Raw genomic sequence first — 16,281 nt, forward strand, 5'->3', positions numbered from 1 at the left:
TGAAAATACGATCGATACGTTCAAAGCCTTACCTATTTCTGTCGCCAAGCAGTAATGAGAGCTGTACTAAGTTCCGGTTTTGAAGGGTATGCGTGCTGGTGAAATTACGGGAACATGGGGCTCGTCAACTTACGTCTCAGGGTGACGGGCGCAGTGGCAGTTCCCCTAAAAGCTTTGCGATATAAAGTTCCGAGTCACCAGCCACCAGGCGCACGACTTGTTCGTCCCGTCACTTGGTATTATAAAAAAAAAGTGCAGAAGACGTACGTCATTGCGAGAAGGCTCCTTTCGTGTACCCCAGGGAAGTCAATAGAAAGAATACAATGTTAAAAACAATATTATACAAAAAAAGAACAATATTATACGAAAAAGAACAATATTATACGAAAAAGAACAATATAATACGAAAAAGAACAATATTATACAAAAAAGGAACAATATGATAGAAAAAAGTTAGTTTTAAGTTGGTTGGACGCGCACTGATGGCTTGCCCGCTGTAATGCGAAAAAAGACCGCATCTTTTCTTCACCGTGTGTGTGGTAACCAGAGCAGCATATTGATAACGCTAATGAACCTCCATAGTCCCTTACGATGGCATCTTATACATAGGGTCATATGTGTAGTTTAAATAAAGTTATTGTATATTATATAGGTAATTTCAATTTATTTATTTTTTTCAATTTCAGTTTAATTATTACTCCATATAGGGTATACAAAGATCTTACAAACTCAGGAACAGGTGCTGGGGTATTCTCAGAAGACCTCAATATCAGGATATCAGCACCGCTTGGTGACCACAACACAGTATTCCATGCTGAATGCATGGGCATCAAGTTGGCGGCAGAAGCAATCATAGCGAGAAGAGTAAAGAACTACTCCATTCGAATACTCTCCGACAGTATGTCACTACTTCAAGCGCTGAATAGCTATGACATAAACTCAGGGCTCATTTACGACTACCATCAAGCACTCATGGAGGTATGTATACAAAACCACGTAACTCTTCAGTGGATTAAAGGACACAGCGGCTCACGTGGCAATGACGCAGCAGATGAACTAGCCAGGAAAGGGTCGGAGACGGACGCTGTAGGACCAGAACCGATAGTGCCCCTCCCCTGCCAACTATACACAAAGGTACAAAATCTTCACATAATAATACATGGACCACCCTTACGGTTTGTAGACAGGCGAGGGAAGCACTTCCAACGCTCAATGCCAGTCTATCTCAAATACTAATTAAACTTAAAAGGCAAGAGCTTCGCACTCTAACTGCCGCCCTAACGGGTCATGGTCCATACAATAAACACCTTTTCAATTTAGGTATCACAGACAGCCCTCTATGCAGAGCGTGCATGGAGGGGGAGGAAACGGCTGCGCACATCCTACTTCAGTGCTCCGGCGTGGCCAACTACAGGGCAAAATACCTTGGAGTGCCAAGGTCGCTCCCCGAAGTCTTCAGCAAACCAAGGAGGCTGCTGAGATTCCTGGAGGAGCTTGGGTGGCACGAATAGGACCCTGCACCCACCACGCAAAATAGGCGCTTTGTCGTCGAGTTGCGGATACCAGCCCGTTGCACCAAGTACCAAGTACAAAGATCTTAAATAACATAATTATAGGTCCTTATTATATGATACCCTGTAAGGGCGTTCTACAGAAGCGCAGAATGCCCTCAATAAATCAATATAAATTTCCAACACAACTACACAATCTTAAAAACTTAAACATGCTAGATAAACAAAAAGATTAACTAATAAAATTTATTACTATTTATTACATTTCTGTTGAAATCTAAATAATAAATAGCAATATTATTATTTATACTATATGGTAATTAGAAGGTCAGTTTTATCTATATACGTTTGATTATAGTTATTCAAATTTGCCTGAAAAAAATTCTTCTCTAGAATAACAACATTTATTTATTAGTATTTGTTTTAAATGTTTTATAAGTATTACGTATTTTTCAATGCTTTTGTCACCAAAAATTTTTATCACCATAGAATGCGGGCTGTCACTGACTGTAATGTAATTTTAATGTAATGAAATTTGAATAAGTACTAACATACTAACATTTAGAAACGGGAATAAACGCGTTTACATACGAATAGGTATTTTTCACACCTACCTAGTTTCAGTCACCTACACACATCAAAAAAAGTTTGCGATCAATAGCATAAGGTCCTATAATTCTTTAAATTTAACTTTATCAAGAAAAAATCTATGTTGTATGCTTTCTTTAAATAGGAATACCCTGTTTGAAATTAAAATATAAAACTATTTTTTATTATTTATTTTAAAAAATTGAGCCATTAATCATAATGTAATAGTGATAGAAATTTCATAGAAAGAAAAAGACTGTTTAATTAAACTTAAACAACAATTTATTATTAAAAGGTGTGAATTCAATATAAAATAACTCCTCCCCTGGCTCGAATACATGCGAAGATCCTCCTGGTCATGCTGAGGAACAAGTTATCCAGCATTTCCTGGGGTAACCTATCCCATTCTTCAATAGCGGCTTCCCTGAGCTCTGGAACTGTCTGGGGACGTGGCTCACGGTTCCATACTGCTCGTTTAAGAGCATCCCACGCGTGCTCTATTGGGTTTAAGTCGGGCGAACCGGCAGGCCAGTCTAATCGTGTGATATCGTATTCTTGAAGAGCAGCATTGACTCGTTGAGCTCGATGTGCGGGCGCATTATCATCGACCAGTACAAATTGGTGCCCATGGTTTACTCGGAATGGTCTGACGATATCATCAATAGCAACTGCTTTGTACATGTCTGCTGTCATGAAGCCCCGATACGGGATCAAAGGCGTTCTAGCTCCAATCATAATGCCACCCCAAAAGGACACCGATTTTCCGCCTTGCTGAACTGTTCCAGTGGCAGTTCTTTGTCTTTCACGGTCGCCTGGTCTTCTCCAGACACGGACACGTCGGTTATCTGGATGAGTGCTGATTCGGGATTCGTCAACGAAGAGACAGTTTTGCCAAATGTTTTCGTCCTCACCTTCTTCATTTTGCCGAAGTCTAGCCTACTGCAATCTTCGTTGTTGACGTTGCCGGGAATTGAGCGGAGCTCGCCAAGACCTCCGTGCTCGTAATCCAGCCTGGTGCCAGCAATTGCGAATGGTCTGCGTGCTAACTTCAAGCCCAGAGGCGGCCCTGACTTCTGCTTTTATTTTAGTGGCGTTGATTGTTCGATCACGGGCTGCCAGCAATCTAATATAGCGCTTTTGGGCAGCTGTCAAAACAGTTGGGCGACCGCTGCGGGGTCGGTCAGCTAAATTCCCCATTCCGTGATATCTCTGCAACGTAGCCACGACACAGGATTGGGATATAGCAAGTCTGCGTGGTATTACTCTCGTGGTGTATCCTTCTTCCCTCAAAGTTACTATTCTAGCTCGTAAAACCTCTAATAATCCTCTTGGCATTTTTTCAATCACAACTTTCCGCGAAAAATATCTTGAATCGCTTATAATTGACTAAATCAGATTTCTGAATGAGCGTAAGCTAGGACTGAAAGCCTTTTTATATGAAAAAACAATTGAACGGGGTCATTGTTTTATGTTCTAATTTATTTTTAAATAAAGAATCTAAAAAGAAGAAAAAATCATAATATAATATACAGTAACAAAAAAGATTTCAGTTTTTCGAAGTGATCGCAAACTTTTTTTGATGTGTGTACCTACTTAGTCAGCCCGTGACCACGGCCAATGCAACCTGGCCGAAACGTCGGGAAACTAGGTAGGTGTGAAAAATACCTATTCATATGTAAACGCGTTTGTCCCCTGTTCCAAATGTTAGTACATTGAAACGAAAGTTTGAAAGTATATAAGTACGAACATAGTTTCTAAGAGCGGGTACACGCGACGACATTTTGCAGCGATGTAGAAGCAATGAAGTCGCTGGTCGCCTACCTTTACACAATCGCGCGATTTTAAGAGGGTGGAGAAGAAAAATTCCTAATCTTTGATTTGATTTTAGAGGTGTATATTCACTTTAAAGTTAAAAATAAAATATTGTATGAGTAACTACACAATATATTCAAGCATAGACATTTATCAGAAACATAAAACAATAAAGTTTCCTCGATAGATAAAAATCACGAAATGACCTCTAATTTTCACATTTTTTCGATTTATCCTCAAATTGTTACAAGTTGTTAGGACAAAAATTTGTAATCCCTTTAGTTTTAGAGTTATTCCGCTAAAACGAATTTGGTACTTTTAATGCGCAAAATTCAGCATCTCCTGTCGCATGTCACGCGAACTTCAGGCATATATTTGTTTCACAAATTTGGGCGGAGCCAACGTCAAAAATTTTTTGGCATGAGAGCTCTTAAGCAGCAATGCAAGCGCGTATAATTCTCAAGTGTAGCGATGCAATCGCGCGTTTCAAGAACGCCGTGTGTAACCACTCTTACTAACAAATTATGGAAACCTTTTCTGAAATAAAGTATTGTAATTATCATTAAAGGTCCACCAGGCGGGTGACTGGCGATCTGAAAGCCATTTGCCGTAAATGGTTTTTCATCAAAGGACAAATTTTCGTTTCGTGTCGACGGTCCATCGTTGTATACTTATATATATATATACTTAGAAATATACTTCATACTATATATACTTCAAATAAGAAATATACTTCAAAACTTAGAATAATAACGCATAGAATGATAGTTTCATATGAAACGAACTGTCACAAGTGAGGCAAAAATCAAATTCATGTAGGCGTAAGCAACTTGTATCTACGCTCGTCGGCACGCACACAAATATACAAATAATGATGCCCACATTGCGCATTTGCAATATGCATTTGCAAGATGCAAACATTTCCCTCAAGAATGCAAGTTGACCTTGAGCACTGACGGCCCGCCTGCTCGTGTAGGCCCATTGGGAGCGCTTCAATTTGCCTCACTTAGCGTGTGCGGGCTAGGTTTCTATGCGTTATTATTCTAAGCTTCAAAACTGTAACAATTTGTGTCAAAACCGATAAGAGGCAAAGCATATGCTCAACAAATTGAAGGGATTGATTTACTTGGAATAAAAACAAAAATCATAACGACGATCTAGAAATAAATCATTATATTGACGTCAATGAACTTGATTTCGTTTGTTTAAAATAATCACGGGTTTATGCAGTGGTACAAATATTTACTGGTAAAAAGTTAGTATAAAGAAATAATTGTAAACAACTAAAATACTCTTAAATAGATTAGGGTTTTTATACTTGAAACAAAGAAGGTTTTAAAACTCCGCTGTTTTTAACACAATTTTGTTACGATGTAAAAATTATATTCCTAATTGAACACGTTTAGAAACGTGTGCGTTAGTCGTCCAAAAATGATGTAATCAAATGACGTCACAAAAATAAACGATATAATGTAATCTAATAGTTTCTTTAAAAAAGTCTATGTTTTTCAGACAAAAGATGGAGATAATAAAGGAAACCTTGTTTAGCATAAAGAACTGAATGATAAAGAATAAAAAAGAAAGATTCGTGTTCGTAATCAAAAGTCTTTTCTTTGGTGAATGCTATTTTAATATCAGAAGTATCGGATTCTAAATTATCATATTTTATATTACTATATGTACATTTACCAGCAAGCTATGGAGAGCTGCGTACTAGGTATAAAACTGATTTATCGTGTCCGGAACACCACGTTGCGCTCACAAACCCAAGTTGTCGATGTGGCTCGGAAGGCGGCCAAGTCTCCGTCCGTCAAGAGGTGATGCTCCAGAAGGAGGTGGCGCCAAACGTGATCGTGAGAGTACCGATCGGAGCGGGGGCTCCGTTCGCCAATAAATTTGGCAGCCGCGAGGGGGACGACGGAACGGCGTGGCCTGCTTCGTGAGGAGGGGAAGGACGTTGCTCCTCTCAGGTGCTGGGGGGGTTCCTGTGCGCAAAGTCGATCCCGGATCCCTCCCACTAGAGCACCCGAGCAAGTCACTATGAGGTTTTAGTCGGTAGAAGTAATAAACTCTTTGCTGCCCCAACTACGGAGAGGTATCCTAGGACAAAAAAGGGACTACGCTGGTCACGTCTCCTATATAACGAGTGAGATGTGGGTCAAGGCAACCACGGAGTAGAAGCCTCACAACTCAAAACAGAGACGCAGTAGACCACGTCGACAATGGCGGGATAATTTGGACTCCTTTTTAAAAAACTGGTCGAAAACCGGGATCTATGTGAAAAGGCTTTTGCCCTGCAGTGGATCTGAACAGACTCATAATATTAACAATACTACATATTCTGTATGTCTTCCTCAATCTGGTTGACATATATATGGACTGCAGCACATCAAGGTATCACGCGGGCCTAGCGTAGAGTAATAAAAGTAAAGGAAGGACAGTCCCAACAGGGCCTGTTTTCGTATTATTGCTGCTTATAAGCAGTTACGTTACATGTTTAACAGCACGTCTGCTCGCCTCGAGAATTTTCTATGGAGTGACAAAGGAACGAAGCAAAGTAAGAATGACGAAGAAACAGAATTAGACGATTCAAAATTTCAAAAGTAAGTGGTCAACAACCAGGCGGGACGGTATGATGACGATGAAAAAGGCTGCACCGTCATAAAGCTTCACACAGACATTCACGGATTTTGTCCGAAGAAAAGTGTATAGCTTAATGGGCTGTTCACTGTACTCCGAAAGCATTTTCCCCAAGTTTTCTCATCCACCTTTTTCCGAACGAACAAACCATCGAAACATTCCCCTTTCTATCCTAGCCCCAACAGTATCTTTTACACTACAAGGCCCTTGTATTAAACTATTCTTGAACAACGCTGTACCTATAACCAGGTACATTTCTGTGTCTTATTTACCAAAGTAAAAATAAGAAGCAATAAAACTAATTTAAACTTTTATATCACTTGTACGAAGCATCTTAATTACTCTAGAAAACTTTCCTACAGATGTTATTCTTCGTGTTTTTGTAAACTAATTTTCAATCGCATCGTCTTTTTAAACGAAATTTATAACAGTCATTCCGGACCATTTATCTCACATTAACTGCGTTCGCGATTACACGTGTTGAACTTTTGTATCACAGTGTTTATATATAAATAGCTTTCGATAGTATAACGATTCGCTTATACTGGGCACTGTACGGAGAAAATTCTATTTACGCTTCTGTATCGGTACGTCATTCCTCTACCAAGAACACGTTTAGTTTTAAGATATCAGATTTTATGAGCAACTTACGCCTATACTAATAATCCGTTTCCAGCGTAAGATCGCCGTTAACAACTTAAACAGCTGTCGTTATTAATTAATGTGACATTGTTGCGATGTCGTTATTAATTAAATTGAAGTAAGGAGGTCACACCGTCACAATGCCCGGGGGGGCTGGAGAAAAAACATCATTCAGGATTTTTTTAAGGACAACGTTAAGGAGTCCCTGTTCGGGCACCAGTGTTGAAACTGGTGAAGAGCGCTGGCGCTTGTCACACCGTCACAAGCAGGTAACTTTACGACAGTGTTCAAGGCTCTGCAACTTCGCCTCTACTAAATCCGAATCACCTATAAGAAGTCTCTTGACACGCTTGTCAATTGAATCCAAGGATTGTACATTTGAAGCCTTTGTCTGTGTGTATGTGTATCTGTCTATGTATCTATAATCTAACAGCTGGGCTGATCGGTATTTTTAACCGACTTGAAAAAAAGGAGGAGTTTCTTAATTCGACTGAATGTTTTTTTTTTGTATGTATAACTCCGATACTACGATAACTCCGGTATTTGTGAACCAATTTTCATGATTATTTTTTGTTGCAAAAGAGGGTACCGCCATAGTGCACAGAAGCACATAGAAAAATTCGTGATATTGAATACGTTCAATAAAAATTAAAAAAACACATTTAGTTACAAGGAAAATACAAACAAAAGGTACTGCTTGTTTCTAACAAACATTTCTTCCTGCAGACCTAAATTTTACCTAAACAACAAAAATTATGAACAAAAAAAACAATATCAAAAACATTAAATTATTAAAACTACATAAATACTTATATAAATACATATTTCGGACTACAATACCTATAAAATGGATGAACAGTCGATGAATAGTGCTCTTTAAGTCTCATTTTGCATTTTGCTAAGGATTTACTGGCATGAACAGTAATGGGAAGTGCATTCCAAAGTCTAACCGCATGAACAGTGAAGGAGTGAGAATAAAAACAGGAATTTAAGGATGAAAAAAGTAAGTGGGACCTAACGAGAAAGCGACAGGGCTTATTCTGGGACCTGAGAAAGCTGAAACGGTCTTTCAGATACCCGTGAGACATAGAGTTGTGCAGAATATTATAGAGAACGCAGACAGTATGCAAATTCAGTCACTTAATTAATTATTATCTTCGAAAATGCATTTTGTTTATTTTCGATTTATTTTAGTAAAGGTAGATAAGGCAGTTGTTAAAAGATGTTAATTTAATTACCACTTTTCTTCTCATTTTCGTTTATTTAAATAAAAGCGTTACTATTTTATATTTATGTTCGGTTAATTGTGCCGGTTTGTGTATTTAGAGATTTCCATTGAATTTAGAATACATTATGTTCTTGTTCATTTTAAATGACATATGTCAAACTGTCTTGTTTATCATTTGTTGTGGCTCTTATGACTCTGACATGTGTTACGAGGGGTTGTAAATCGACACGATGTAAGGGATGATAATATTGAATTGATGTTAATATTGTGCTCTAGACAGGTGAAGCGACGCACGATTATAAATCAAGTTGGTCTAACGAATATTTTATTGGTATAATGTAAACCGTATTACGTGGAGATGCAATCTTCTGTTTTTGATGAAGTATATTATTAACACATATAAGTTCCGCTACGGATCTCCTCTAAGGACAAAGTTAAATCATAAAAGTTTGCTCCACTTACAGGGTCTATAAGAATTATTAATAGCGTTTGTGTAGAGGTCGATGTATTTGCATTACTGTTGTAACAGTAAAGCTCCTTGTGAACGAGTTCGTATTTCTGCCGCCAAACGGTAATGTCAGCATTACTGCGTTTCGGTTTTTGAATTATAAGAATGCTGGTGAAATGAAATTTAAGGTTAAATTTAACTTATTTCTCATAATGATGGGCACGATGGCAGTGCTCCTTAGATCTTTGCGATTGGAAGCTCTGAGTGGCACTGCAACTCCAAACGAGTTACGCCTCCAGTTACGAGGCTTTCTCAGGAATTGTTGATTGTTCGACATTCGGCCCAAGAAATGCCGGTCTGCCGTTTACCGTTAAAAAAACTATAACCCAGTTTTAGAATACTGATATTATTTAATGATATTTCAGCTACGCCTCGTTAGAGTAAGTTCCGATAAGTTGAACAAGTTAACTAATTTTAACTGTTTTAAAAAAAGAATTTTGTACTCTATCTTCTACTATTTAAAACGGGTTTTTGACCATTTGTCAAATCAAATCAAATCAAATCAAATACAAATCGTTTATTTGCATAAAACATGGTGGTCATGATAATACAGTAATATACATATAAGTTCAAGCATGTTTCGCCCGAAGATAATTTAGGCATGCAAAATAAATGAAAAATAGGTCGTCACATGGTTACATTTACATTAAGTTACATATAATTAATTTAAATTCTTTTACATAAAAATTATTGTAGAAATTCCGTAATACTATAATATACTTTATTCTTTAACAATTCATATAATTTAGTCTTAAATAATGTAATGGGCTAGTGTAGTCACTTAGTTGCGTTCTACTTAGTCGAGGGCAGCGGTGTAGTTTGGGCAAGACATTTTAAAATGTTATGTAAATATTATAGAAATATTTGAAATATGACGCTGTGGTAGTCTAATGGTTTGACCTACTGCCTCTCAAGCAGAGGATCGTGGGTTCCAATCCGGATTCGTACCTCTTTTTCTTTTTTCTTACCTCGATTTACGTGCGAGATTTAATTTGAAATATATCATGAGCCTGCCCGTTGAAGAAGGTTAACAACCCTCGGTCAAACGAGTGAGGTCCCCAACCCGCATTGGGCCAGCGTGGCGGGCTATGGCCTAAACCCTCGGCTAAAAAGAGACTCGTGCTCACCAGTGGGACGTATAAATTGGCTGATGGTGATGATGATGATATAAATATTCACCAAAACGTAAGTCAAAGGATTACCTCTTCAAGCATTGACTAACAATTATATGGACGTCGGGTCCGCGCTAAAAAGTGTCCGAACTTATAGGGCGTTAAAATCGTATACAGAGCGTCATTCACGCTTTAGTCTTCGTTTGTTCGACTGACAGCGAAGCAAGCAAAATTAGACAGTACTGCGATGACATTACAATTTAAATTCAACGTTTTAGCTTTTTCATATTCCTTTACATGTCACTACGTTTAAATAGGTTGACTTGGGACATTTTTTTCCTGGTTTTTGTATTAGACCCGTCGTCCATTTATTTGTAAGTCAATGTCTTCAAGTAACTATTTATTTAGTAAATTATAAATTAATTAGGTAGAATTAAGTAAGAGTACACATGTACCATACAGATTGCACAGCTTACGGAGTCTTTGTATAAATTATTCTTTTGTATTTTTGGATGATAAAAAGTTTTTGTGGAACAACTTTAATTGCGCAAAACCGCGGATTCAAATTTTAGACCTCCTCACAGCTGGTAAAAGATTCCAACGGAAGAATATCTACTAAAATAAAAAAATATTTGCGCATGTTTCGTCGCAATCCGTGGGTAAGAATTGCCACACGCAACCCGCCACTAGGTACTCAAGGGAGGCTTTGACGTAATAATACAAAAAAAGGCCGTGTGCTCACTATCCGAGGACAACAAATAATCAAAAAAGCCATGTCAAATCAAGAAGTTAATCCACATTCACAAAGAAAAATGACATCAAATGAGGGGGCGAACAAGTCGTGGGCCTGGCTATAAGTGACACGCCTACCTATGACAGTTGCAGTAAAATATTTGAGGGGCACTACAACTGCGCCTGTCATGATATCATTGATAGGTCCCATGTGTCTGTGGTTTCACCGACACGCCCTTACCCTTCAAAAACGGACCGCAATAATGTTCACAAGTTTTAATATTAACAAGTCGACGTGTACTCGTAACCGTGCAGTGCCACTCAGAGCTTTAAATCGCAAAGATCTGAGATACGTTAAGTGGGACAAGTTGACAAGTCTCACGTGCCTGTATTTTCGCCAGCACCCTTCCCCTTCAAAACCGGAATGCAGTTATGCTTACATTAATTAATGGCGGCAGAAACAGGTAAGGTGGCAGTACCCTAGACTAAATCTTTCTTTCTACTTCTACTAAACAAGTCCCAAACCCAGTTACCTGTAATTTCACCTGTATCGTTCAAAAATGGAATGGAATGGAATGCTTGGCTGCAGAAATAGATATGATGACTACATCTCTGGGTGAAGTGTTTCTCAAGGAGCTCTACCAATAGTGGCGATATTATGCAGTGTAACTTACTAAACGTTTCTCTATTGTTGCCTGATTCGATCAAATTTAGCGCGGCATAAATCGCGGCTTTGCCTCCTATAGTTTACGTCATTTCACGCCAAGGTTGCGTGTAACGTTGGTGCACTTTATTTTTACCCCAAAAGTAAACTTTGTTGATTTATTCCAGACCGTAAAGTATGACTCATGAAACCAGGATTTACGATTGAAACCCGGTTTTTTGGAAACAGACATTGTAGTTTAAATGGCTTATTGAAATACAGTTTATTCCTAGTAGAAAGAAATCTAATTCCGTAAACATTAATCATGAAAATTCATTTCGTAAAACCATGGAACTGTATGAATGGGAAATTGTTGTTATATGCTTCCCGTTTAGCTCTTGCAGGTTGTCATGATCGGTCATAAATTTGAAATAAATATTGTAAATGATAAATGTATACAAATGTTTGTTTGTGTCAATATATATTGTATATATAAACACGTTATAATTACTATGAACTCGGCTCCGACTACCTACTTACAGCCTTTAGAGTCGAACTTTCATTTGTATAAAGTTTTATCCAAGAAAACTACCTTGGCCAACGCATTATCATGGCCATGTAAGGGGGAACGCTGCCAGCATCTTCGGCACCTTGCCGCGGGGGCCCAATTTTATTCATATAATTTAATCCTAGTTTTACTTTCTAATATCTAAGCTTTTATTGTACATTACCTGTATATTTCAACTAAATGTCTAATAAAAACTTTCTTTGTAAACACGGGCCCACACATACATACACTAACAACTAACAATCTTCATCCTATTGTATCTAAAGCTATTTTAACTACAGTAGCGGCACCCTATGATGGCCGTTTTGACAGATGACAATAGTGATATCAAGGGCCTTACCATGAACTCTTATTACAGTTCTGTATAGGTTCGTAATGACAAAAGCGGGATTGTGATATACATTTAATGTAGCGCTATCTCACTATTTTTTTTTATTATTCATTTGAGGTCCTAAACTGAAACGTAATAAGAATTCATGGTAAGGCCGGTGATCTCAATTCATTATCGAAAAAAATATATTCCAATGCAAGTCGCATCTATAAGTTTTTACATTTATAACTAGTATTGCAATGGGTAGCTGATAAAATTTTTTTTATAATACGAAAATAAAAATGTTTACTTAATTTATCGTCAGTTCGAAACTGCTTTGTTTTGCATTGAGCTTAGAAGTTGTCCAGCACAACTTGTGCTGGACAGCGATCCTATAAGTGACGATCGTGTTAGATTTCATTTTTTTACATTTGGAATTTCGATAAACAAATACCGCGATTTGTGTCATAGATTTATACATCCATAAATTTTACTGCAATCACTATGGATAACAATGTACAGCAATTAGTTCCTTCAACGCAGTTATGAATTAATACAAAAATTGATGAACGGACAAACATCAAAACGGTCATGGCGTGCCGGTACTTTAGTTGATTTTAATGTTTGCTTTTATTTTGTAAATCTTTAAATACACGTATCTTTTTGCTTTATGCATATCTTTCTTACGTCTCATCTAATGCACACACACCTTACACGCACTCACACACGCAACACACGCACTCACACATACATCACACGCACTCACTCACACATTACACGCACTCTCACATATTTTCAATTTTGTCATCTTTCTTTTCTTTTTTCTTTTTTATTATATAATTTATTTCTATAGATGATTTATTGATCAGAAATTCGGGAGTTGGAGGCCTGGAGACCTAAAACACAGGGTATCATAGTTTAGGCTCCAACCTCTAAAAATTTTCCTATATACACTACTGTTATTTCATTTAAATTGTTACAAATTTGTGGAGGAAATAAAGAATTTACTTACTTACTTAATTACTTCCGTCTGCTTAAATGTGAAAGGGTCACAGCCTGGTGCTCTATGACACAGGTTAATTCTAGTATTGACACCAGATTTTCACAAACTATCTTCCGTAACATGTGAGGATCATAGGTATTTAAGTATATACACACATCAAAAGTGTGTAGGGATCAAGTACGTTTTTGCCAATTACTGAAAATCTGTTTTTTTTTAATACTGATGGGTTTTTTAGTTATATCTGATAATTTGAATTTGAAAATCGAATTGACCATCATATATATATATATCTACGGACCTCACACCTTACTGAAGATAGTTATGTTTGTGAAAATCTACTGTTCATACTAGGAATATAAAGTATAAGTTTATTTTAAAGACAATAAAGACATTTTCATTTCATTTCAAAGCGCAATCCCTATAAGAGCTCCGTACGCATTCTTCTCAAGGGAATCTGCCTTACGAATGCGTGGTAGACTTTAATCAACGTAGCTATTTCAAGTGTTATTTGCTTACCTATGAAATAAAGATTAATAGAATTTGAGTTTGTATTTGATATGGAGAGCGATCGCATTTCAAGTTTTTACTCAATTAACGCAATGTAAGTGGATCGAGGTGAGAGCGCAAATTTTTACAGCCTGATGGAGAGCACGACAGCATCTTTTGGATTGGAATGCGAATATATTATTTATTAAAACTTGTTCTGTATTACAGAAAATTTTTATAAACTTCGTGAAATCCTGAACTGGCATTAAGCCAGTGCGATAAAATCAGACCTATACTTACCAAAGACCAGTGCTTTGAAGTGGAATGCATGTAGGTGGATACAAGAACCATTTTTTAAATATATTTTTTTTTATTAGACAACATTACATACGTAAGTATAAGTTACGTAGTTACGTAGTAAGTAACTAAATCACTTGTGTTTTGGAAACCGGAAACAACGACGGTACCACAAACACCCATTAGTTTTTTATACTGACCCGGCCGGGGTTCGAACCCGGAATCTCAGAGATGGCGACACCATGAAAACTGGTATGCAAATATCCCAAATTACCGTGTCTCCTTAAGCAAAAGACCCCTCTTTTGCCAATAGTGGGATAGAGCTGGTTTATAAGAAATAAATAAACCGCATCGCTAGAAACATTTAAATAAAACCTAACAAAGATATTTTGTTCACAAAAAGGGTACTTATTGTACGTTGATACCAAACAGTTTTATTAAATTTCTTCAAATTTTTGTCAATTGACGGATAAAATTCTCGGAAGGGATAGCAAAGTGCTGGCGACATTATGGAAATAGGATTGCGTGTTTGAAATCGACTTAAAAATCGTGACTTTGTGACTATTGAATAAAAAATGTTTTACAAATTGATAAAAAAGCTTTGCAAGCTGAATTTTTTTGCAAGAAATTTGAGAAACAGTTTGTAGAAACATTTTCCCCTTTGATACGGGAGATCTTTACAAATCGTGTTGTGAACAATACGTTTGTGTTATATTATACTTGTATTTAATGCTAACGTGTGAAGATGTTTTGTTTCTTCTAATATTTTATTATACACTCCACCATCATCCAAAAAAAAAAGAAAAATGAAAAGCGGTTTTTTTATAGACTGTTTTTTTGTGTGTATTACGCGATTACTTACGATATTTGTGAACCGATTTTGATGAATTCAAATGTTAAGAAAGGGTGGCAAATGATTCCACTTCTAAGGGTGAGAAATTAGGGGCTGAATCCGGTTTATTGAATTTCACTCAAACTCCGTTAATCGCTTTCAGTACACTTAGCAAATAGTTGGTTTTTTTTTTTAAAGTTATAACAAGATTTTGATACAAATAAGTTTCATCGTGAAAAGTTTAGTTTCATAAAAACTTTGGAAAATTCTCGAAAGGTTCAAAAATCGAAAGAAAAACGTACAAACATTTGACAGACAGAAGTTATTGAAGTTTTCTTAGCTGTTGATCGAAATTTAAGATTCTAGATTATGACATTTTTATGCAGCTGTGAGTAAATTTTAAAAAATGCAGCTGTTTGTCTGTTACTTTATTGAAATCACATGTGGAGAAAAGTCCAGCCATAAAAGACAACACTTAAAAACTCATCGCATTGCGTGCTCCTGCCGGGAATCGGCTGAATGCCAACTTCTGCTGCTCCCAAATTGAATTAAAAAAGAACACAAAACTTCCTGTTAAATATAGTAAAAGGTGAACGAACGTCGTAGCACTGACCTCCTTTCTGCGTGATGTTGAACGTGCGCATTCGGTACGAATCCTCGTCTGGTTCCTCCTCAGCCTGAAGGGCTGGTCGTGGGACATCTAGGAAGGCGTTGGAGCGCCGCGGCTGACCAGAAGACCCCGCCGGTGGCCTGCGCCGGGCGGACGCCTGCCGCCTCACTTGCGGCGGAGTCTCAGCCTCAGCCAACCGAGGCTCAGAGCTGTACCGAGCCCTGGTCTCCTTATCCAACTGCTGCTGCTGTTGCTGCCTCTTGTACCTCACTGAACGTCCACCGGTGATGCGGGCTGACTGTGAGCGCGTGGCGGGCCGGCGACGCGGCGCGGGAGTCGTCTCCATCGGCGCCGCCAGCGCTTCCATACTCGCGGAAGCCGGCGCGCATATTGATTGCGAGCGTTTCGTGCGTCCTTCCGTGGCCATAGTCGCGACGGTACTGACTGAATTTCAGACGTTGCCCCTCTCTGCCTCACCCCGGACTTGTTGCATCCCGGCTTATAGGATTAGGGCTCATTTAAAATTGGGCACTCAGAATTCTGAACACTGAGCTCGTTCTGTTACATTTGTTGTAATTATATGCATGAAACTCATTCAATCAGTTAACTTTGTTAACAATGTTAAGTACCGAGTTCTGCGGGGCAATTTAATAAATAATTTCGAGACATAGAATTTATTTGTTTACTTTCTTTTATCTGATCATTCGATTTTGTAGTAAATATATTAGAAATACTGACAAATTGTGTGTGAAATTCATT

At 37.8% G+C, this 16,281-nt stretch overlaps 1 protein-coding gene across 1 annotated transcript in view; it reads right to left on the bottom strand.

Moving 5' to 3' along the window:
* The window catches only part of LOC113236115 (GTP-binding protein REM 1), a 361,807-nt gene extending 345,858 nt beyond the window's left edge, over positions 1 to 15,949 (bottom strand). Inside the window, exon 1 of the mRNA XM_026472107.1 lies at positions 15,526 to 15,949. Within this exon, the coding sequence (XP_026327892.1) occupies positions 15,526 to 15,949 (424 nt within the window). The remainder of the gene's footprint in view (positions 1 to 15,525) is intronic.
* Positions 15,950 to 16,281: the final 332 nt, after the last annotated feature.

This window comes from Hyposmocoma kahamanoa, unplaced genomic scaffold (assembly GCF_003589595.1).
Source record: "Hyposmocoma kahamanoa isolate Upper Pololo Valley unplaced genomic scaffold, ASM358959v1 89, whole genome shotgun sequence".
NCBI lineage: Eukaryota > Metazoa > Arthropoda > Insecta > Lepidoptera > Cosmopterigidae > Hyposmocoma > Hyposmocoma kahamanoa.